Consider the following 25589-nt stretch of genomic DNA (forward strand, 5'->3'; position numbering starts at 1 on the left):
TGGCCATATGCAAATCAGTCTTTTTTTTTTTTTTTAAACCTTTATTGTACAAAGAAAGCTCACAAATACGGGCCTACAACCCCACGGGCTGGCCACCACACGGTAAAAAACGTAGCAAAGGAGAATAAGTTCTTCACAGGATATGACACCAGGAGCACAGGAGAAACCACAAAGGCCATCGAGCAATCAGCAAAAACAGGATAACAAAAGGTTAATTTTCTAATACGGGGCGGGGGAACAGAAGAATAACGGGCCGTGAAAGAAACAAACAGGGGAGGGGCCGCGGCAAGCCGCCATTTTATGAACACAGAAGAGACAAAAAGCCATACAAACATAGCTACCAAAGAATATACACATAATCGGATTACAAAGAAGCTACAATGGCATCAGTCAAACCGCGCTCACCCTTCACCGCCCCCACCCAAATTGAGGAGACAGAACCTAAAAGGCCCCCATTGCAAAAGACAATACGATACGCACCCCAACGAAAATAAAGAGACCCCCATAAAGGAGGAAGGGAAAGAGGGAAAAAGGGGACGAAAGAAGGGACTCCCACCAAATCACGCCCCCCCAGGAGACAAGGCAGGACAACATGATCCGGCCAGTGATATACCAAAAAGTCAATGCCAAAATAACCAGCGGGCCACAATCAGACACACACCGGAATACGAACGCCACAGAAACTCCCCAGGGGGACACATGAGGAGACAGAGTCCCGAAAAGGTGAACACACAAGAGCCATAGAACAAAAAAAGAAGAAATAAGGGGGGAAAAGGACCCCCCAATAGAGACAGACCCCCCCCACCCACCCCTAAAGCCCACCCTGCACCCCTGCAGAAGGCTACGGCCTACCCCCCCGCAGCGTGCCTGTCGCCCTAATTAGAACCCGAAATATAGCAGAGCAAAGTTGAGTCGGAAACAGAAGACAAAAACAGGAAGGGCAAGGGAAGGGAACACGGGACGGAAGACACATACATACACATACACGGGGGAGGGCCGGGAGACAGGAGGAAACGCACCCGGCCACCCGCCTGAATCGAAGGTCCAAGAACCCGGGAAGCCAAAGATTATCAGGTTACAGTACAGGAGCACCAAACAGTCACACATAACCATACCAGGACACGTTGACCATCCAAACCAGTACAATACTACCGCATGCCGATGTCAGTGCACATCAGCCCTGTCCCTGTTTGTCCAAAGTGGGAACGGTCCAATCCAGCGAGGACCAGGTCACGAAGAACAGAAGGCAGACAGCAGGAAAATCCAACGGCAGTCCAGAAAGTACACGTGAAGTACAACACGGAAGTTCCAGGAAAGTCACGAAGTGTAGTACACGATGCAGGCACAGGTCCAAGGATATGTCCAAAGAAACCGACCCATCTGGGCCAGCACAGGAGAGATCGCCGGGCAGTGGCGGCGAAAAGGAAACGGGCGAGTCATGAAGGTCAGGCCAAGCAAAATCCAGCTCCCGGGCCAGAGGCAAAGGAGACAAAGCCGGAGGAGGAGGCGCCATCAAGTTCCGCACACCCACGGACGCGGTCGTAGCCGGGGCCAATTCTGCCAGGATAATTCCAGCCGCACCCCGCACCGGCAAAGCCACATCCGGCCGTGGGGGCCCGGGAGGCCCGCAGCGAGGAACCACCTCCGAAGTCATGACAGGCGCGGCCACCAAGAGTCGCCAGGAGAGCAGGGCATCCAGGATCTCCTTAAGTGTAGGAAAACCTTTACAGTATCCGGCACCCGGGCCATGCGGCGGGCCCCCAGCGCTCGTCCAGGCCCGGCCAAGACAATTGGGGTCGGTCGCCATTTGAGAGTCCAACAAGGCCGCGCGGCCGCCAACCTCCGCCGGGGCGACGGCAAGGCAAGTGTAGTCACGCCGACCAGCGGCAGAGCACCCCGGGCAGGAAGGGGGGCCACCAGGAGAAAGGGACCTCACCGGCCACCCAACGCCACCGGTCCCGTTCTCCGAGTCCGGGCGGTAAAATCAAAATGGCCAGACCGGAGAACAAAGGGGGAGCAAGCCGGATACACGAGGAGCTCCGGCAATGAAAGGCAGCGCCTCCACCAAAGGCCTCCTCCCCACGGGAATCAGCCAGGTAGGACCTCCGGCCCACACGAACAACGGCCTTCCGACCACCTCCACCGCGCCCCGAAGGGCAGCACCGCAGGCTCCGTCCGGCCCGGGAGCCGGCAAGAAAATCCAGGCCAGGCCGCTTCCGACTCCCCAAAACGATCGGGGGCACCGCACCGGATCCACAACAGCCAGGACAACCGGAACAAGAGGTAAGTGCCTGCAGGGCGTCGTAGCACTACCACACAGCAAAGAGGGCTTCCCGGGGCAGGATAACAACAGGATAAATGTGAAAATACAGGCGGGCGAACGGAGCCGAGCTAAAGCGCGGCCATCTCAGTCGCGAGCTAGGCTCCTCCCTGCAAATCAGTCTTGACCCTGTGCCTCATGGGAACAGTCCAGACCGAACTGCCAAGCCATGTCTTCCCTGGACCGGAATCAAGCATCCTAGGACCGGTTTCTGGCTATCAGCCGTCTTCAGCCAGGATAGCTTGACTCCAGTGGCTTAGTGAGCAAGGGACACACGTCTGGGCATACCCTTCCCACATAGGGTGAACAGCAAAACACACAAGATGATGGACGGAATGTTGCACATTGGCAAAACATTCACCCCCAATCACAGATCTGGGTTTAATCCATCGTTATTTTGCTCACTAAGCCACCCCAGTTCAGACATGGCCATATGCAAATCAGTCTTGATGAGGATTATGAATCCGAAACCGGTCCCAGGATGTTGTTTCCGGTCTAGGGAAGACATGGCTTGGCAGTTCAGGCTGGACTGTTCCCATGTGGCACAGGGTCAGACTGCTTTGCATATTGCCATGCCTGAACTGGGGTGGTGGAGTGAGCTAAAGAATGGTGATGGATTAAACCCAGATCAGTTGACTCGGGGTGAGTGTTTGATTTGCTCAAACACTCTGTCCATCATCCCCTTTGGTATCGCTTTGTTTGCCCTAAGTTGGCAGGGTATGCCCAGACGTATGTCCCTTGCTCACTCTACCACTGGATTCAAGATAGCCTGGCTGATGAGGATTATGAATCCGAAACCGATCCCAGGATGCTTGTTTCCGGTCCAGGGAAAACATGGTTTGGCAGTTCGGGCTGGACTGTTCCCATGAGGCGCAGGGTCCTACTGAATTGCATATGGCAATGTCTGAACTGGGGTGGTGGAGTGAGCTAAAGAATGGTGATGGATTAAACCCAGATCAGTTGACTGTGGGTGAGTTTTTGATTTGCACAAACGCTCCGTCCATCATCCCCTTTGGTATCGCTTTGTTCGCAGAGGCAGCAGGGCTGTTGGAGCTTCCTGCTCTGGAATGTCCATCCTGCTTGGAGGAGGTGTGAACACCTCTGCCCAGAGCTGTCTTTGTACCCGACCTTCGAGAGTGAAGGCTCTCACCTCAAGAGTTCGAAACCTGTCTATGGTGGCTGGCTAGTCTGAACCAGTCAAGTCAACTCACTAGTAGTCTGTAGGGTTTCACCTCTAAGGTGCGCTCTGCATGCATTTATTAATAGATCCAGCACTGGCATCAGTGTGGGTTTACTTAGACAAGGTGTTTGGTACCACACACCTTGGGGTACACTGAAGCCATTGTGTAGCTGGGGAACTTGTAATCATGAGTGTTCAGCCCATGTAGTCAACAAGGCTGTCTCTGGGTACTGGTAATATATAAGTGCGAACTTCGATATCATGGGGACACACTCACTGAGGCAGATATGCCCACACATGGGTATAGTGCACCCTGCCTTTGCGCTGTAAGGCCAGTCATAAGGGTGACTTACCCATGCCGTGTTGTGCTGGCATGGCAAGTAGGCATATGTGCCATGTTGACTCTTCGGTTTTCTCTGCCCCAAGACATGCAGGCTGCAGTGGCACTACCTGTCATACTCTCTTGACGGGCCTTAACATCGAATTGGGCTATAAATCCTGCAATTTCATTCTGAAGATAGTCTGTGGTGGGAAGGTTGATTTCTCCATCCGATCAGTGTATTTCTGTCATTCCTCTCCTCTGTTAAGTAGCAACACTGGTGGAATGTTGGTCATCTACCAAGTCTTAAATGGAGTCACTGTTCCCTTAAATGGGATTTTAAGTGAATGCTCATCCATGGTTCTGATGCGTAGAGACGCTTTAAGTAAGAACCAAGACATTGTTACACTCCTATGTATGCATCACAGCTTTTCAATCATTTGTGTTCTACATAGTATAATCAGTATCCCTTTTAGAATAGGCCCTTTCTCCTTGAGCATTGTTAACAGGTTTATTAATTATTGATATTTTACAAAAGATGCAAACAAAAGTAGATAGCAGTGTTTATCAAAGAAGACTTGGGTCGATATAAGGTTGTAGGTAAAGGAGGCATAAATCGAGTAATGGCGCAAAATCGCCCTAATTCAGAAAATAGCAAATGTATTCCTTATAACAATTTCTTGTCTCTATCTTGAGATCCACAATTGTATCAAGGAGAGTTTATGTTGAAGCAATAGACTAAAGTGAGAAAGATATTCACAAAGTTACTTACATCTGTGTACTGTAATGTGTGCTTATTTTACACTTTGAAACCAAAGATTGTAAGCATATTATATGAAAAGTTGTAATAATATGATGTGCATGACATAAAGGATAAGCAAAATCAGTTAATTTGACTGATCAGAAGATCACCTCATAAATGTTTAAAACTCAGATCTAACATACTTTTGAACATTTATTGATAGGCGCTTAACACAGAGGACTGGTCTGAAGGAGCACCAACTGAAGCAGAAAAGGATTTCTGGGAAATTGCATCTCTAGAATGCTATAACCATCTTACTGAGTGGAAGTCACTAGAGTACTGTTCAACTGTTAGCATCGACAGTGCAAAGCCACCAGATCTGAGCAAAATGTGGAATGAACCTTTTTATCAGGTTTGTTTAACTTATAATGTACTTTAGCACTAATTTAATTTCATTGGGTTAGTATTTGCATGCTTTTGTATTATTTACATTCTGTACTACTGGTGAAAATGGGCAAGTTTTGGTTCGTCCTGACTCCGGGACTGCTGCTGACTTACTATCTTGTTCACTATTCCTTTGCTTATTTTCGAATGGAGACACGCCTCTTACTCAATGTGACACCAGTAACCTTTTCTCTTCATATTCCTTTTTATTTTTCAAGTGATTCGTTATCTTATTGTCTTTATCTTTTGTATCAAAAAACTTTAAACATTTAATCTGCACATTTCATGAATACAACCTACACCCATCTTTTTACATTTGTACAAAGCACAAACAACAATACTTACATTTAACATTACATAAAAACACAGACATTTTTTATACAATAAAATAAAACTCCAAACAAAACAAGTATTTACATAGAAGAATTGCTATTTTCAATTCAATGGATAAACCTCTTGCAATCAACAGTGCATCCGGAGGAGGCCCGAGCCGTGCTCTCTTGAGCAGTTGACGAAGGGAGAGACGCAGCGAAGTTTACCATCCGCTGTGGGCTGGATACCGCTGACGCACTTGTCAGGATGATTTCCATGTCAGTAGCCCTGTGACGCTATGCCTGGTTGCGTACGACTGGTTTTTCCGGGGATGGCCAATCCACACTTATGGACATGACGTTTGATGGCCATCGCCTTTTCGGCGACAAGGCGCGCTAGATCTCTTTAAGGACTCTCGGGCTACGGCCAGGTCCTTGGGCCTCTTCACCACCCGCCCTGCGCAGTCTGCCTTTCACCCCTTTCGTGGCTATGGAAGGGGTGCCACACTACGTCACGCCCAGAGCCACCGGCCGGCGCAAGCTGTTCAGTCCCAGCGCGGCCAGGGACATGGGAACCACCACCCTCGTTCTGGGGGCCAGCAGGCGGGCCAGTCCACCACAGCCCCCTCTGCAGCAGCCTCCCACCCCTCCTAGTCCGACCTTTCAGGGCCACCAAACGCCAGTGGGTGACAGGATCCGCCATCATCGCCCCCACTGGCGCACCATCACGTTGAACAGGTGGGTTTTGCAAATAGTCCAAAGGGGCTACTCCCTACGCTTAGAGACTACCCCATCATCAATGCCACCTCAGTACCATCACATGTCGGAGGATCACTTGGCCACTCTCCAACAGGAAGTTTTGGCACTCTTGGCCAAGGGAGCCATCAAGCGCGTTCCTGCTCCAGAAGCAGGTTGTGGTTGCTATTCCTACTAGTCTCTGGTGCTCAAGGACAAAGGCCTGTGTCCTATCTTGGATCTCAGGAACGTCAACCGCTACCTCCGGAAGGAGAAGTTCAAAATGTTGAAGCTCGCTCAGGTCTTGATGATGCATCGCGAACACTTTACTACATGACCAGAGTCCTTAGGGGCGACACCGCCGGTGTGTGAGTAGTGTGCGACCCCACCCCCATTTGTAACTTTAAAGCTCCCTTGAGCAGCAGGCTGACGAGCCTGGGATCCCGCACCTACGCGCCTGAGTGGTACTATACCTGGCAGATATTGGCAGCCATCGGCAACCCCAGTACACGGCCTATCCCTGCTGATGAGGGGTAATACCCCGAAACACGTGTCCAGGGATGGCGAAGACAGCGAAGATAGCAGAAGATCGAAAGATGATGCATCGCGAACACTTTACTACATTGACCAGAGTCCTTAGGGGCGACACCGCCGGTGTGTGAGTAGTGTGCGACCCCACCCCCATTTGTAACTTTAAAGCTCCCTTGAGCAGCGGGCTGACGAGCCTGGGATCCCGCACCTACGCGCCTGAGTGGTACTATACCTGGCAGATATTGGCAGCCATCGGCAACCCCAGTACACGGCCTATCCCTGCTGATGAGGGGTAATACCCCGAAACACGTGTCCAGGGATGGCGAAGACAGCGAAGATAGCAGAAGGTCGAAAGATGATGCATCGCAAACACTTTACTACATTGACCAGAGTCCTTAGGGGCGACACCGCCGGTGTGTGAGTAGTGTGCGACCCCACCCCCATTTGTAACTTTAAAGCTCCCTTGAGCAGCGGGCTGACGAGCCTGGGATCCCGCACCTACGCGCCTGAGTGGTACTATACCTGGCAGATATTGACAGCCATCGGCAACCCCAGTACACGGCCTATCCCTGCTGATGAGGGGTAATACCCCGAAACACGTGTCCAGGGATGGCGAAGACAGCGAAGATAGCAGAAGATCGAAAGATGAATGCATCGCAAACACTTTACTACATTGACCAGAGTCCTTAGGGGTGACACCGCCGGTGTGTGAATAGTGTGCGACCCCACCCCCATTTGTAACTTTAAAGCTCCCTTGAGCAGCGGGCTGACGAGCCTGGGATCCCGCACCTACGCGCCTGAGTGGTACTATACCTGGCAGATATTGGCAGCCATCGGCAACCCCAGTACACGGCCTATCCCTGCTGATGAGGGGTAATACCCCGAAACACGTGTCCAGGGATGGCGAAGACAGCGAAGATAGCAGAAGATCAAAAGATGATGCATCGCGAACACTTTACTACATTGACCAGAGTCCTTAGGGGCGACACCGCCGGTGTGTGAGTAGTGTGCGACCCCACCCCCATTTGTAACTTTAAAGCTCCCTTGAGCAGCGGGCTGACGAGCCTGGGATCCCGCACCTACGCGCCTGAGTGGTACTATACCTGGCAGATATTGGCAGCCATCGGCAACCCCAGTACATGGCCTATCCCTGCTGATGAGGGGTAATACCCCGAAACACGTGTCCAGGGATGGCGAAGACAGCGAAGATAGCAGAAGATCGAAAGATGATGCATCGCGAACACTTTACTACATTGACCAGAGTCCTTAGGGGCGACACCGCCGGTGTGTGAGTAGTGTGCGACCCCACCCCCATTTGTAACTTTAAAGCTCCCTTGAGCAGCGGGCTGACGAGCCTGGGATCCCGCACCTACGCGCCTGAGTGGTACTATACCTGGCAGATATTGGCAGATATTGGCAGCCATCGGCAACCCCAGTACACGGCCTATCCCTGCTGATGAGGGGTAATACCCCGAAACACGTGTCCAGGGATGGCGAAGATAGCAGAAGATCGAAAGATGATGCATCGCAAACACTTTACTACATTGACCAGAGTCCTTAGGGGCGCACCGCCGGTGTGTGAGTAGTGTGCGACCCCACCCCCATTTGTAACTTTAAAGCTCCCTTGAGCAGCGGGCTGACGAGCCTGGGATCCCGCACCTACTCGCCTGAGTGGTACTATACCTGGCAGATATTGGCAGCCATCGGCAACCCCAGTACACGGCCTATCCCTGCTGAGGAGGGGTAATACCCCGAAACACGTGTCCAGGGATGGCGAAGACAGCAAAGATAGCAGAAGATCGAAAGATGATGCATCGCGAACACTTTACTACATTGACCAGAGTCCTTAGGGGCGACACCGCCGGTGTGTGAGTAGTGTGCGACCCCACCCCCATTTGTAACTCGCTCAGGTCTTGTCTGCCCTCAACCCTGGAGTCTGGATGGTAGCATTCCGTCCCCCTGTCTGGGGAAGAGTAGTGCAGTTGTTCACGGACAACACCACTCCATGTGGTACTGGAAAAAAGAAGGCGGGTTGGGGTTGTGGACCCTATGTCAGGGGACCTCCGCCTCTGGATATGGCTAGAACATCAGGGTATGTCCCAGGTGGTTCAACACCTGGCAGGTCCTCTGAACACCAGGGCAGACGAACACAGCCGCAGGTGTATGATAGATCACGAATGGCGTCTTCACCCGGAGGTGGTGCAAAGTCTCTTTCTGCAGTGAGGAGAGCCTTGGTTAGATATATTCGCCACCAAACAGAACGTGCAAAGTCAGCAGTTCTGCACGCTGGAATTTCCAAGGCGGCATTCGCTAGGCGACGCTCTTCGTCGTAAGTGGAGTTGCTGTCTTCTATATGCCTTTCTGCCTATACCACTTCTGCCCAGAGTGCTGAAGAAGCTCAATTACAATGAGGCCCAAGTCATTCTTGTGGCTCTGGATTGAGCACAAAGAGTCTGTTAACATGAGCGGCTCAACATGTCCATCGATCCTCCGATCAGACTGCCTCTTCGGGAGTATCTTCTGTCGCAGCAGCAGGGGACGGTCCTCCACCCGAACCTGTGCAGCCTCCACCTCCTTGCGTGGAGATTGGGCGACAGTAGTTGATGTCTTTTAACCTGCCTCCCGAAGTCTGTGATGTTATATTGGCAGCTAGGCGTTCCTCCACTAAGAAGGTATACGCCTGCAGGTGGAACAAATTTGTGGCATGGTGCGCATCAAAGGCTGTGGATCTCCTTTCCGCCCCTCCTTCTGAGGTTCTCTTGTTCCTCCTTTCTTTGGCCCAGCAGGGCTCTGCTCTGGGCACTCGAAAGGGCTACCTTTCGGCCATTTCATCCTTCTTCAGGCTTCCTAATCAGCCTTCTCTTTTCAAGTCCCCTGTTGTAAATAGATTCCTTAAAGCATAGGTCTTCAATCTATGGGGCGCGACCCCCAGGGGGGGCGTGGAGTCATTGGCAGGGGGTCGCGCATTCACCTGCCTCACTGCTGCCTCGAATCCAAAATGCTTTCGTTCTCTTTTGGATTCGAAATAATTACATCCCAGGAGCCTCTCTGATTGGAGGACAGGGCAAAATAAGCCAATCATAATGTGGCTACATCATCAATGCCTGTCCTCCAATCAGAGAGACTGCAGCATGCAACCAGGAAATGCCCGCGAACTTTGTCAATAAAGATGGTCCAGCACCTTCGTAATGCAGGCTGGATTTCCACGGAGTTCTGCGCCGTCACTGCTCCCATTCACTGGATCCAGTTGTCTTTCTTGGCAGGTGCTGCTTTCACCTCGAGTTCTTTTTTCCAAAACATCTTCGTGGCTCATTGCTGCCTCGGAATTAGGATCACCTTCCTGGCTGGTTTCCAAGGCAACCCGAAGCTTCCAGGAATAATTAGGTAAGCCCCTCCTCATCCCCCATGCCCTGGCTTTTCAGCTGCAGACATACACTGAAACTATCTAGCATGCACGCAAAAACACACACACAGAATCTGATCTGTTTCCTTGATTGAGGTGGGTGGGGGGAACAGGAAAAACGCTCAGGTTAATTTTTATGACGTTGGAATGGTGTTTATTTTTGGTGTACTTTCTGTTTTTGTAGCTGCAGTTACATATTCATTTTTGTGACATTTAAATGTTTATTTTCCGTGTTCTTTCCGCTTTTATTCTTGTAGCAGCAGATTAGTATGATGCTTCTGTCCAACTACAGTTGCCACACTTTCCCAAAAAAAGCGATGGGTATTTGTTCATGTGTAAAAAATCCACGATTGCACCTTACTTGATGTAGTGATTTTTGTAGTACAAAAAAAGTTATGACGTGGTGGAATCATTTAAAACGGATCTCGGAGAGTTCATCTGAGGACATCCTTTTTTGTCAAAAACTTCTAAATAGTAAATATTCACAAAATCACAATATATGAGACTGGTGGCCACAATAGCATCTCATGTCTTTTTATTACATGTAGCAGTGTTTTTTAAATAGGAAAAATAACGTATATTAAATTCAATAGGAGGTGCAATGAAATATTAGTGCAAATGTTGCAGTGACAAGAGAGAATTCTAAAGGCACAGGAAAAGGAAGCAGTCCACGAAATTAACTCTGCAATATGGATTGAAGCTTGTGATCACGCTCTTAAAACATGGCATGATGCAAATTGTAGAAACCTGCAGCCAATGGCTGATCTATAATATCCTTGTATATCTTCATAAATGTAAACAAGAGATCACAAATTCATGTCCCAGATGTCAAGGCTATGTAGACTGGATCCACATTCTATGTACGTTCCTAGTACTAATCTATTAGCAGCAGGTTCTTATATATACAGGACCAACTGTCTAGGTTTTGATCTAATACCTGATGCAGTCAGATTATTCATAGGCTGTTCCACCCACTTATAGATTCCACCTAAAGGAGGGCATTGGTTGTGGTTTATAACTGCGCTAATCACTAGATTTGTGAATATGGGCTCATGGAAACCTACATACCCTTCTGAATTTCAGCTGTGGTTAGAAACAGGTCATTATGTCCTGAAAATAAATGTATTTTAAAGATATTGGTGCTATTCACAATAGAAAATGATGACATTTGTAATTACAAAATTATGCTTTTTCATGTTTTTTGCAAGGAAACAAGATTCCAAAACATGGAGTAATTTAAATTGTGCAGTTCAAATGTATTAAGAAAGATTCTATAATCGACAAGCAATGGAAGTAATATTTCTGGTAATACAGCAAAACATAAGAATATGCCAGAAAATGTAGTCAACCATGTAGATACAACTACAGATTCATTGCATAAGTATCTTCTCATTAGTAAAATCAAAGCATCACTCAGCAAACGTGGCCAAGCACTAACTCTCAAAATGTCCATTTAGTTCATTCTTAACTTTTTCATACCTCTTCTGCTATTCTGATCCCTCCCCCCAAACAAGCCTTTCTAAACCCTGCCCTCTGACTCTTCCCCCTCCGTCTCTCTTTTACTCATCCCAAGCCTCCTACTACTGCTAGAAGCTCCAAAACATCTCTCTACTATCCTTCTCAATCCAAATAACATAATACCATATCCACCACTCCAAATTACTTTACTTTTTCACTATACTAATTCACCACTAATTCTTTATGGGTTCTGGAGAAGCGTGCTACTCGCTGAAAAAGCGCTTCAACACTTCTTCAGGGGTAATTAGCGCTGTATAAATGCAATTACAATACCTTTGACATGCTGCAGCAGTGAATACTTTGTGGGTCTTCAGTATATATACACAACACATCCCGCCATTTTGTTTGCAATGAGATTTTGTGTCCTAAACTAAGCACAAGTGACTCAAGGCTGAATGGTTCCTCCGTATATATGCTGTTGTCATTGTGGTATTGAATACCAATGTGTGCCAAAACTGTTCTCTCGTGGCATCATTTTCTATGACTGGTCTATAAGTTTGTCAGCAATAAAACATCATAAATCACCCAGGTACCGGGGAGGGGAGAAGGAGGAGACAAGTGTGAGAAGTTGGCCTGATATGCAATGCTCACTATTCTAGTGATCACTATGTATCATTCCAAACAACCCTTATTGATGATTGGTTGTAAGTCAACCTGATAGACCAGCTATCCTAGTAGCATGGACAAGAGCAGTCTTTAGGCTAAACTCTAGAGGGCGTGTTAAGCCAGCTGTTTTACCATCACATTTACCCCTTGAACACCAAGTGAAAGGACACCACACAAGTTGTTATGAAAATAAAGTATATTTATTTATAACACAACAACCCTGGACTCTTTATGAGGACAGGGCGCTAAGCACAATACAAAACTCTTAAAGAAATACTGAAAGTCGCACAATTTACACAAATGCCCGAGGGGCACGAAAAACCATATACTACAAAAGTGGAATGCGAATTACTAGCAGGTAAGTAACTATTCTCAGAGGCTTTGGGATCGCTAGGACTGTACTACTGAACCTTTAGATTACTAGCAGGAGGCCTAGGGGGATCGGGTGCAGAGTGTGCACTCTCACGCGTAATGCGGGACAAAGTCAATGGAGGCTAGTAAAAGCAAAAGTTAGTGTTCTCGGGCGAACCCGACTAGGTAGGTCAAAAACGAAAGTGGATCTAGACACTTAGAGAGTTGTTCTACGCTGGAGCACCGTGGCACTCGGTTTACCTAGCCCAGGGGCTGCGGCTGCATAGGGTTCAAGTGTCGTCGGAAACCCTCGTTGACGAACCAGGAGCCTGAAGGAAAAGTTGCTGGCAGGCGACCAGTGAAGATGTTCCGGGCTGATCCAAGGACTGGATCAGTTGAAGAAGAGTACCTGTAAGCAGAGGGGACCAAGTTCTGAATCACTAGCCAGTGATTAGGTGGGCACCAGGATGGCACCGGACGAGGTCACTCAGCCAGGTGAAGAGGTGACACTGGATTCTGCTGCTGCACAGACCAGGGCGCTGATGTCGACCAGGCTGGAGGTCTGTGAGCTGTCCCACGTCGGATGTCTGCTGCTGGCGATGCTGGATCCGTTGGAGGAGGCAACAAGCCTTGGCTAAGGCAAGCCCACGTGGAGACACAAAATGGCGTCTGGAGTGGACCAGGAGGGTCCGCGGAAGTTCCCCTTCAAGAGGCGACAAGGGCCAGTCTAGAGGAGCTAGACCAGCGGTGAAACAAACGTAGGACGTCGTCTGGAGGGTCACTAGCCGACGGGCAAGTGACCGGACAACGTGGCAAGCAGCGCAGGAGCAAAAGGGCCCCACGCAGATCTGGAGGATGCTGGGGGGCTGGACTTCGGTGCTCGTGCTGCTTGGGGTTGGGGCTTCTCTTACCCCAGTGCACCCACTCGAGGGTATCTCGGTGGTCGTGCTAGGTCAGTGTCGTGCTGGTTCTGATGGTCGCCGGGTCCTCTGGTCTCGTCGCACCCACGCTTCTTAGCTGTGCTGTAGAGGTAGGTTGAGGTCAGAGAGGGCAGGGAGTCCGGGTCTCGTCGAGCTGGGCAGTCTTGATCCGAAGGAGAGGCTGGCAGCAAACCGCAAGATACTTAGTTGGTGCCTGCTGCTGCAGGGTGACTACTCCTTAGTCACAAGGGAGAAATCTTGAGAAGAGTCTTGAGTTCCTTTCGTGGAAAGTAGTTTCAGGATTCAAAGATGATCTGATTTGGAAGGGGGCCTGCTCCTACCTTTATCCTAAGAAAAGGGGCTGGCACGCGACTAAGTCCTGCCCTATGGGTGGGACTAAGAGGGGGGTGGTTACACCCCTCTCCTTTGTCCGGTCTCTCCCCAGCTCAGGGGCTGGTGTGCCCCAGGAACTGGTTTGAGCCGGCATATGCACAGTGAGCACCGGGATGCCACTTGCAGTCACCTTCCTCTAAAGCCCTGCCTACCTGGCATACACTAAATCCTGTCTGGGATGGTGCTGGCACCGCCCCTGACAGGAAACCCTTTGTCCTTGCCTCCGTTGCTGGAAGGACTCCCAGCAGCAGGAGGGCAGACTTGTGTCTCGGTGGCAGCATCCATTTTGTGGAGCTGAGGCTATGTCTGACTTTAACCGGGGTTACAGGTTACCAACATGTCGTGTCCCTCTAGAAGGGTGGAATGCTAACCCCGTCACCAGAATTGGCGAGGGGTTAGTATTCCAATTCGTATGACACCTTACTCGACATGTTTTGATAATGCTATACCAAAGTTAGCATATGACCGTGAGGTACATAATGCACTTAAGAGTATATGGTATAGCGTTATCATGGAACAGCTATTAGGACTTGGTTCCGCAAGCTGCAAACGGGCTCAGCTCATGCCAGAGCACCATTTCACATTATTCCAAGCACTCTGCCTTCAGGATTGATAAGGCCTGCCATAGGAGTGACTGATAGGAATATCTGTGTCCATTTCTGATAGATACATCTGCCGTGTGGATTCCTCACCTTGTGAATACCCCCTGCGTCAGCAACATTCGGAAATTCTTTTTTCGTAGCCTCGCGCCGACGTGGACTCCTGACGTCATAGAGACACGACCTCGCTCGCGACTCCGCTGACGTCACCGACGCCTATAATAGGCCCACGCCGGCGTGATGACATCAGTTCCCTTTTTTCCGCGTCGTCGACGCTAACGGTTATCGGGAATCTCTGTAGCCAACGGATACTTTGTTGCCTATATTATTACCTTTTTCTGCTTCTCTGTATCCTGTTTCTTCGACAATGTCTTCTAAAAAGACCGGCTTTAAGCCATGCAGAGAATGTGGCAAAATGATATCCATCACCGACCCTCACAGCGACTGCATCTGGTGCTTGAGCTCGGACCATGATGTGGATGACTGCTCTTCGTGTAAGAAGATGAACCCGAAGGCCCTGAGAGAAAGAGAGGCGAAGCTGCTGGTGGCTAAGATGAAAGCTGGAAAGGAGAAGTCGTCGAGGTCTCGTTCTCGAAGGACGAGGTCGAAGTCGAGATCGAGGTCGAGGTCTGGATCTCGAGGAAGGTCGTCTTCGAAGTCGGCTTCTGATCGTGTTTCAAAAAAGAGGAAACATAAGAAGAGGAGACATGAGTCTCGACGTCGTTCTGGTAAGGAGTCGGGATCGAGGTCACCGAAGAAGGTACGTTCGAAGGTGGTGACCGTTGAGGTTTCGGATCCAGAACCTGAAGGTGAGGCCTCCCCTTCTGAGTCACGGGCGCCGTCTCCGGCTCCGTCTCCGGCTCCGAATCCGGCTCCGAGTCCGTCTCCGGCGCCGTCCCCGGCCCGAGATGAGGAGGAGCTTCGTGAGGATGGGGGTTCCGCGCCCTTAGGTGAGCCGAATCCGAACGCTCCTCAGGACAGGCCTGAAGGTTTTCATCCACCATTTCCTGCCCCAGGCCAGGACCCTTCTGCGTTTCTCAACGCGATGTACGGAGTCTTTTCGAGGGTGTGGTACCCCTCTGGTGCACCTTCGGGTCCCATGGGTCCTTTAGCTTTTAGCTTAGGAGTCCCTCACTCCTACCCTCCGGCTCCGTTTATGCCTTACATGCCGGCTCCGACGCCGCCGTGGCATTTTCCGGCTCCACCGAAGCCGTCGACGCGGTTCCGGCTTCGCCTGCTCCGAGTCGTCCTCGAACACATCCCTCTGAGCCTTCGGGTTCGATCCCGACGTCGATTCCGAATCCGTCGGAGCCGGTGGTGGATCCGATGGCAAAACGAGTCAAGATGAGATCCAGAAGAGAGGCTCAACGCCTTCTGGATGAAAGGTTTTTGGATTCACAATCTGACGTTGAAGAGGGTGAATTGGATGAAGATGCTTTTGAGGATTTGGCAGACGCAGGAAGCCTGGATTTCTCTCCAGAGTGGGAGTTACCCTCAGGTTCTAGCACTCCTTCTAAGGACGTTCAACCCTGTCATTTAATTATGAGGAAGGCTGCCAGTCTCCTTAAGTTGACTTTGCCTACAGCAGAATTCAAATCTAATATTCTGACTGAAGTATTGCATTCTCCGAGTTCAGTGGTGGAACCTCTTCTTCCTTTCAATGATACTCTGACAGAGCCCATTCTAGAGGTGTGGAAAAAACCTTTGTCGGCTCCAGCTGTCTCTAAAAGTGTAGCCAGAAGATACAGGGTTGCCCCTGAGGATCCTGCCTTTTTAACCTCTCACCCTTCACCGGAGAGTTTGGTCATTCAGGCTGCATGCTCCAAAAAGAACGTTAGTGCTTTCCCTCAGGTTCCTTTTGAGAAGGAGGCAAAGAAGCAGGATCAGGTGGCAAAGAAGGCCTTCTCCTCTGCCAGTATGGCATTGAAGTCATCAAATGCCACTTGCTTGATGGGGAGATATTTACACGCTCTGATGGACTCTTTGCGTGTTCTTGTTCCAAAAATTCCTGATGACAGCAGGAAGGATTTTGAGGAAGTCATCTCTGACGCTCAGGCGGTGGCTCGCCAGGTCATTCAGAGCGGTTTGGATACTGTAGACTCTGTGGCGCGCATTATGGGCACTGCTGTCGCTACTAGGAGGTCTGCCTGGTTGAAATCTTCTGACTTTTCGGCTGATGTTCAGGCGACATTATTAGATCTTCCTTTCGATGGTTCAGGCCTCTTTGGGAAGAAGGCTGATGCGGCCCTTGAGAGGTTTAAATATAGCAGGGCGACTGCTAAATCCTTGGGTCTTCAAGTGAGAGGCTCTTCAACTGGCAGAAGATTCAGGGTTTTTGGCCGCTCTTCCTTTCGGAATTTCCGGCAAGGCCAGCAGCAGCAGCAGCAACAACAGCAGCAGCAAAACTCCTTGTACAGGACATATAGGGGAAAGCAGAGAGCTCGTGCTCGTGGACGTCAGGCCTCTTCCTCCTCCACTTCCTCCAACCCCCCTGCCCCTGAGAAGCAGCCCTAGATCCGACATTCAGGATCATGTGGGTCCGGTTGGGGGTCGGCTTACCCATTTTCTACAGGATTGGGAATCGGTTAAGTCAGATCTTTGGGTTCTCAATCTTGTAGAAAATGGGTATGCCCTTCCCTTTCGGGAATTCCCTCCCAATTTCCCTCCTTGCCAAGGGTATTGCTCCGAGGAGCATCTGTCACTTCTGCAAGAGGAAGTTTTGACTCTGATAAGAAAAGGTGCGATAGAGGTGGTCCCAGAGCAGGAAAGGAGTCAGGGGTGCTACTCCCGGTATTTCCTGATTCCGAAGAAGGATGGCAGGCTTCGTCCGATCCTGGATCTCAGGATCTTGAATCTCTATCTGAAGCAGGAGAAATTCAAGATGCTCACCCTTGCTCAGGTTCTTCAGGCGCTGCAAGAAGAAGACTGGATGGTGTCGCTCGACTTGCAGGATGCTTACTTTCATATCCCAATCCTGAAGTCGCACAGGAAATATCTCCGTTTTACGGTGGGATCGCAGCACTACCAGTTTGCGGTCCTTCCGTTTGGACTTACTACTGCGCCTCGAGTCTTCACCAAGGTGATGGCAGTGGTGGCGGCGCATCTCAGGAGATCAGGGATTCCAGTGTTCCCTTATTTGGACGACTGGCTGATCAAGGCAGAGTCGTCAGAGAGAGTGTTCCATCATTTGCGAGAGACAACCCAGTTGTTGTACAGGTTGGGTTTTTCATTAAATGTACCCAAGTCTCACCTGGTGCCCTCCCAGCGCAACCTGTTCATAGGTGCGGTACTGGACACAACCGTATGTCATGCATTCCCTCCCCCTCAAAGGATTCGCGACATACGGGAGATGATTCCTTTATTTTACAATGGAGCGGTCGTTCCAGTCCTGAAGGTCCTTCGCCTGCTCGGTCTGATGGCTTCATGCATTCTGTTGGTCAACCATGCACGCTGGCACATGAGGGCGCTCCAGTGGTGCCTCCGCAAGCAGTGGTATCAGCACAACGGAGATCTCAGGGAGTCAGTGAGGATCTCCAGAGAAGCTGCAGCGGATCTGTCTTGGTGGGGCGTGGAAGACAATCTGTCCCAAGGAAAACCTTTTCAACTTCCCCCATCGGTGGCCACGGTGATAACGGATGCATCCACTTTCGGGTGGGGTGCTCATCTGGGGGATCTGGAGGTCAAGGGCCTTTGGTCTCCAGAGGAAAGGTTGCTTCACATCAACCTTCTAGAATTGCGGGCGATACGTTTGGCGCTCAAGGCCTTCCTCCCTTCCCTTCGCGGTCAGTCTGTTCAGGTCCTAACGGACAACACGACCGCGATGTGGTACGTCAACAAGCAGGGAGGGGTAGGGTCGCAGTGTCTCTGCAGAGAGGCTCTGCGTCTCTGGTCCTGGGTTCAGGACCATCAGGTTTGTCTGATGGCGAATCATCTGGCCGGTGTGTTGAATGTTCGTGCAGACAGTCTCAGTCGGCAGTTCTCTGCCGTCCACGAGTGGAGGCTTCACCCGGAGGTGGTTCACGACATCTTTCGGTTGTGGGGGACTCCTCGGGTGGACCTGTTCGCCACTCACGAGAATGCGCACTGCCTGTCTTTCTGCAGTCTCCAGTATCCGATGCAAGGAGCCTTGGGGGACGCGTTTCAGTTGAGTTGGAGAGGTCAACTCCTTTACGCGTTTCCCCCCATACCCTTGATTCCTCGGGTTCTGAGGAAGATTCGCCAAGACCGGGCCCAAGTCATATTGGTCGCCCCGGATTGGCCAAGAAGGGTGTGGTATACAGATCTACTCCACCTCTCCTCTCACCCGCCGCTCCATCTCCCTCTCGGGGCAGACCTCCTCTCTCTGATGGAGGGGCAGGTTCTACACCCCCACCTCCAGACATTGCACCTTCATGCCTGGAGATTGAACGGGGCAACCTGAATTCCTTTTCCCTTCCGCCTGACGTTGTGGATGTCATCTTGTCAGCCAGGCGTGACTCCACTAAGTCCATCTATTCTTATAGATGGTCGAAATTTGTCACGTGGTGTGGGGAAAGGTCTGTTGATCCTTTGAAGGCCCATTTGTCTAATGTTCTCCAGTTTGCCCTTTCTTTGGCGCGGCAGGGTCTTGCGGTTGCCACGGTAAAGGGTTACCTGTCGGCGCTGTCGGCTTTTCTCTGCTTGCCTGACCAGCCTTCTCCTTTTAAGACTCCTGCGGTCTTAAGGTTTTTGAAGGGTCTCACTAATATGTTCCCTCCTTCACCTTTTATTGTGCCTCAGTGGGATTTGAATCTTGTATTGACCTTTTTGATGGGTGCTCCCTTTGAGCCTCTCCACAAATGTCCCATGAGGCTTCTTACCCTTAAGACAGTCTTCCTGGTTGCAATAACCTCGGCAAGGAGGGTTAGTGAGCTTCAAGCTCTTAGTTCCAAGCCCCCATTCCTGACCATTCATGCTGATCGAATGGTTCTTAGGACCAGGGCTGCTTTTCTGCCTAAGGTGGTAACTCCCTTCCATCTAGGACAGTCCATTACCCTTCCTACCTTCTATCCTCCCCCTCACCCTTCCAAGGAGGAAGAGAGACTGCACCGTCTGGACCCTAAGAGGGCGGTGTCCTTTTACTTGGACAGATCCAAGGACTTTCGTTTGGAAGACCAGCTCTTCGTTGGATTTGCTGGCTGCAAGAAAGGAAGAGCGGTCCATAAAAGAACTTTATCGAGATGGATCGTCCTCTGCATAAAGATCTGCTACTCTTTGGCCGGTAAGGAACCACCAGAGGGTATAAGGGCTCATTCTACAAGAGCTAAGTCTTCATCCTCAGCATTGGCTAGAGGTGTACCTGTTGAGGATATTTGTAGGGCGGCAACTTGGTCTTCCCTCCACAGTTTCGCGAAGCATTACTGCTTGGATTCCGAAGTGAGGAGGGACGGCCACTTTGCTCGCTCTGTCCTTCAGGATTTCCTGGTTTAGAAGAGTGGACACCCTCCTCCGGGAGTGGGGACTGCTGTGGGGCTCTATTCACAAGGTGAGGAATCCACACGGCAGATGTATCTATCAGAAGAACAAGTTACTTACCTTCGGTAATGCTTTTTCTGGTAGATACAATATCTGCCTGTGGATTCCTCACTGACCCACCCGCCTCCCCGTTGTCCACTCTTCTATGCCAGAGTTACTGTAATGTAATGTATATATATTTTGTTGTCAAGGAAATATTTCAATTGCTTTCCTGCTTTTGCTTAACACTGTGTGTTTTGCCTTGAGTATTGTGTACTATGTATACTTGTATATTTCTACTGTCATTGGTCCGTCCGTGTGCCTCGATGGCACGGAAAAAAGGACGGAACTGATGTCATCACGCCGGCGTGGGCCTATTATAGGCGTCGGTGACGTCAGCGGAGTCGCGAGCGAGGTCGTGTCTCTATGACGTCAGGAGTCCACGTCGGCGCGAGGCTACGAAAAAAGAATTTCCGAATGTTGCTGACGCAGGGGGTATTCACAAGGTGAGGAATCCACAGGCAGATATTGTATCAACCAGAAAAAGCGTTACCGAAGGTAAGTAACTTGTTCTTTAGGGTTAGATATAGGAATACTATATCTACAGCAAAGGGTGTGTACACCACCTTGCCCCAGCTGTCAAGCAGCCAGTTGTGTCTGTTTTAGGTAGTCGCCCCAGGGGTGGCATAATACATGCTGCAGCCCCTGGGAGACCTCTGGGTGCACCTCTGCCCTGGTTACAGGGACACAAGAGAGGGCCCAGTGCCAATTCAGTACCTGGGTACAATTTGGAATAGAGAGAACAGCTAGGCTGTGGGTCTGATTAGCAGGCCCACAGCCAGGGAAAGTCGTAAACCAGTGAAGCAAAAAGCAAAAATCTGGGGTGATCATAGGATTGCAGACCCTACTCTCCTACAACAAGGGCATGCAGTAAACAGCTGTCTGTCTCATGTCAAGGCCAGGCTCTCACAGAATCGCTGTGTGTGCTAATTTGGAGGCCACTCAGCTCCTCGCCGACTGCCTGTGTGATCTTGAATGATCTAGTTTACCTGTCTGTTAGATTACCGGCCTGTGGGTAAAATGAACTTCACCCACAAAAAAGAAGCAACGTGTGTCTTTTGGCTTCCATCTCTAGACAAGTGTGTTTTGCAACCTTTCACAACCTCTCTTCTGACCCTCACCCTGCAAAGGCCTTTCCAAGGCGAAGGCTCAGTTTAGCCAGTCTGACCGTGCAACATGTTGTCCTCCACCTGCACCAAATGCATGGGAACACGTGTTCACAATGGGTGCCATTCTCCTTCCGGACACTAAGCCTCCCACTGTACAGAATGTCTGGCCTGCATAGAAGGGCACTTCTAGGGACACTGACATGAACAAACCTTTGATTTGCTAAACACTGTTTAATACTATTTCCCCACTGTAAAATGATGTGCCGTGGGAATTGGGGGCGCTTTTGGTGGTCGATGATGAGGAGTACTAAGTTCTAGAATTTTTTGTCTGGGGGGGTCCTTATGCCTAACATTTTTTGACAGGGGGGTCTCGGCATCAAAAAGTTTGAAGACCTCTGCCTTAAAGGCATTACTCATCTTTTTCCTCCTGTTCCCTTCGTAATGCCTCAGTGGGACTAGAACTTGGTTCTTACCAACCTCATGTGTGCTCCCTTTGAGCTGCTACATAACTGTCCTCTCAGACTTCTCACTTTGAAAACTGCCTTTCTGGTGGCCATCCCCTCTGCACGCAGGGTGAGTGAGCTACAAGCTCTTTCTTCCAAGCCTCCTTTCTGGCTGTCCATCCGGACAAGGCAGTCATGAGAACTAGACCTTCCTTTCTTCCCAAGGTAATTAATTTGTTCCACATTTGCCAAACCATCACTTTGCCCACCTTCTTTTCGCATCTTTCAAAAGATGAGGCTCAACTTTGTGGATCCAAAACTTTCGCTTTGGATCACACTTAACAATTCTGGGTGAATAACCAGCTCTCAGTTGGTTACGTGGGCGCTAAGAAAGGTCGGGTCATGCACAAACGTATCATCTCCAGGTGGGTCGTTCTGTGCATTAAGGCCTGCTACTGTTTGACAAAGAAGGAGCCTGCAGTGCACCAGGGCAACAGCAGCTACTACTGCTTTGGGGTGAGGAGTCCCCCTGAATGACATCTGTCAGGCAGCTACGTGGGCATCACTGCACACGTTCACTAAACACTACTGCCTAGACATCCAAGTCTGGAGAGACGGCTTCTTTGGCAGTTCTGTTCTCCAGGACTTTCTGGTGTGAACTTGGTTCGCAGACCCACCCCAGGATTTGGGATTGCTGGGGTATCTATTCAAAGGAAAAGAATCTATAACTAACTGTTTCCTACAGATATATTGTTACAGAAGGTAAGTAACTTGTTCATTTAGGGGAGAAAAGCACAGTTGTTGGGGTCCTGATTAGCAGGATACCAGCTGACTAAGTCAAAAACCCTTTGACACCAGGCAAAAAGTGGGGGAAACCATATAAGCAGATCCTACTTTCGTACACTCTCTGGACCTGGCTGGAACAGCAGGGCATATCCCTGGTGGTTCAACACCTGGCTTGCTCTCTGAATGCCATGGCGGACAAACTCCTCTGAAGAAGCATAGCGGATCACGAATGGCGTCTCCATCTCGAGGTAGTGCAAGGTGTCTTTCTGCAGTAAGGGTGAGCCTTGGTTCGATTTATTTGACACCGCAGAGAACCTGCCTTTTCAGCAGTTCTGCACCCTGGAGTTTCCAAGGTTGCTCTTGCTCAGAGATGCTTTTCATCTTGAGTGGAGCTCAGGCCTCCTGTACTAGTTTCTGCCTATAGCACTCCTGCCCAGACAGTTCTCACGAGATCAGGTACTTCTTGTGGCTCCAGACTGGGCTCTGAGAGTTTGGTAACCTGAGCATGACCATCTGTCCTACCAGGCTGCTTCTTGGATGTGTGCATCTTCTGTCACAGCAGTAGGGGAGGGTTCTCCACCCAAACCAGTCAACACTCCATCTTCTTGTGTGGCGATTGAGCAGCGATAGTTGACAGCTTTCGACCTTATGCCCAAAGTCTTTAAATGTATCTTAGAAGCCAGGTGCCCATCCACCAAAACGGTATACTCCTGCAATTGGAGCAAGTTTGTTGCATAGTGTGCAGAAGAACAGGTTGACCCTCTTTCTGCTCCCCTCTCTTGGTACTTCGCTTTATTATTTCCCTTGCTCACCAGGGCTCTGCTCTGTGTACCTTAAGGGCTATCTTTAGTCTATCAGCCTTTCTATGGTTGCCTGACTAGCCATCCCCTTTGCAATCCCCTATTGTACATAGGTGTTCTTGAAAGGTTTGCAACATGTTTCCCCTTTCATCATGCCTCAGTGGGACCTTAATTTAGTCATGGAATTCTTGAGTTGCGCTGTTTTTGAGCTCTTGCACAACTGTCCTCTCAGGCGCCTTACCATTAGAACGGCCTACTTGGTGGAAATAACATCTGCCCGGAGGGTGCATGAGCTTCACACTTTGCCATCCAAACCTCTATATCTGAACATCTACCCAGACAAGCTGATTCGTCGCACTACAGCTTCCTTTCTGCCCCAAATGGTTACTGCTTATCATGTAGGCCAATCCATCACTTGCCTACTTCCTATGCTCCGCCACATCTCTCTAAAGAAGAGAAGCAACTCCACAGCCTGGACCCAAAAGAGCATTGCTGTTCTACCTTGAACGCACAAGACCGTTCCAGGTGGACAACCAACTCTTCATGTGGTATGTCAGACAAAGAAAGTAAAGGCAGTGCAGAAACAGACTATCTCATGATTGATCGTGCTCTACATTAAGATCACAAAATACTACTGCCTTGACAGTCAGATCCAACAGGATATGCACTTTGCCTGCTCAGTCCTTCAGGACTTTTTAGTGTGAATCAATTTTGCAGGGGAGGTATTGCTTGGATATCTATTCTAAGGTAAGAAATCTGCAGCTAGAAGTCTGTATCGTATGGATAAGTTACTTACCTTCGGTAATGCCTTATCAGGTAGAAATCCTATCTAGCCACCGGTTCATTACTGACCGACACATCCTCCCCGCTTTGCTAATGGATTTTTAGGGACAGTGCTTTCCCCTTTCAGGGCCCTTGTTTTCCACACCAGTGGTCAGTGTTCTGTGTGGCTTTGTGCACCTGGCATGGAAAGTCGCAAAAAAGAAACTGACGCCAGCCTGTTGGTGTGGCACTTATATAGGTACTGTGCATGTCACTACCGGTGTGGATGATTCCACGCGAAGCCAAATGATGCCACCTACCGGCACGCAAGGGTACTGCTCACAAATTTCCATATGCAGTCTGACGCTTGGGGATAATGCTCCGGTAAGCAATCTGTGGCCAGGTAGAGTCTCTACCTGATAAGGTATTATCAAAGGTAAGTAACTTGCTCGTTAGTGTCAGTTATTTCAAAATGTGACAATTTACTTGGTGTTTTACCTACCCTAGCTTTTCAGAATTGTCAAACTTAAGTAATTTAGGATGCAAGTGGAAACAAGGATTATGCTTTGCCGTTATTATTGTGAGAAGCCTGAGTAGTATGTTTCTGAAAGCATTACAAGTGAGATAAATCAAGTAGGTGATCCCTTACATGGAGCAACTGAGTCGAAACTTGTAGCCTTTTCATTTTCTACAGATATCAGTGGGACTCAGTCTGGAAGCAAAACTGCAGGCCTGATCATTTGATTCAACTTGCTGTTTATGGTGTAGGAAAGAGATAACAATATAGTGGGAGGTGGAATCTCTCAGTTATAAATGTTACTGTGCCTTACGCGAGATACTTGTTTTTTCAAAATATGAAGACAATAACTCAATTATGGCCCTGGAGGACCTTTTGGCGGTAGCAGACTTTTTTGAACCTGGCTTTATCAACCACTAGGGCGGTGTCCCACGTTTAAATCTAACAATAAAGATACCATTATCGATTATATATTTGTCCCCAAGGTGGTTGGACAAAGTAGTTTTTTATAACGCCAGGGTGTCCTCATATAGCGATCACAATCCTGTTATTCTAGAATTGGATCGCAGGGTTGGCTTCGCAGACCTGGGGGTTGAAGACTGTGCAGTTAACTGTCTGGTAGTACGTGACCAGGGTAGGAGGCTCAAGTGGTCAAAAGTAATGCCCGATGTATTTTTCACTGATTTTTGCAGAAAGGCTGAAGGGAATCTTGCTATATGTGTGGATCCCTCAACCCAAAAGGACTTGGTCCTTAAAGCTTTCGAGGGTATTTGTAGCCAGATCGGAGCAGATCTGACGATTGGCACTGAGTTCAAAAGGAACCGTGGGCCTAGGTGGTTTGACGAAACCTGCTCGAAAGCCCATCCTCTACTAATTTTAGCATTGAAGAGGACACCTCGATAAAGGTTGGTGGTAGCTAGCCTTTATAAGCAGTATAAGCTGGCAGTGCACGCCCGGAAAGTAGAAATTAAGGCAGAGGCCTTGAATGCTCTTCTCTCAGTAGAAGTCTTAAAAGATAGCTCTACATTTGGGTCCATCATAAATGCCCCCTTTTTTTCTTCGGTGGAGAACGACGTGCAGGAATGCAATATTACAGAGGCACAGTGGCTAGCCCACTTTGGGGCTATCTATGACCATGGTGGTACATTATTGTCTATTGCTAGTCCTTCTCATCGACTAGGAACAGCTCCATTCGTGTTTAGTGAGATGGACATTGAAAAGGCAATAAAGGAGACTGCGAGTAACAAAGCCCCTGGACCCGATGGGGT

The 25589-nt window shown here is 49.5% G+C and overlaps 1 protein-coding gene across 1 annotated transcript in view; it reads left to right on the forward strand.

Moving 5' to 3' along the window:
* PRKDC (protein kinase, DNA-activated, catalytic subunit) overlaps nt 1-25589 on the forward strand; it is a 3158350-nt gene that overhangs the window by 1897994 nt on the left and 1234767 nt on the right. The window contains exon 65 of the mRNA XM_078687323.1: nt 4785-4973. Within this exon, the coding sequence (XP_078543449.1) occupies nt 4785-4973 (189 nt within the window). The remainder of the gene's footprint in view (nt 1-4784; nt 4974-25589) is intronic.

This window comes from Lissotriton helveticus, chromosome 4_1 (genome assembly GCF_964261635.1).
Source record: "Lissotriton helveticus chromosome 4_1, aLisHel1.1, whole genome shotgun sequence".
Lineage (NCBI taxonomy): Eukaryota > Metazoa > Chordata > Amphibia > Caudata > Salamandridae > Lissotriton > Lissotriton helveticus.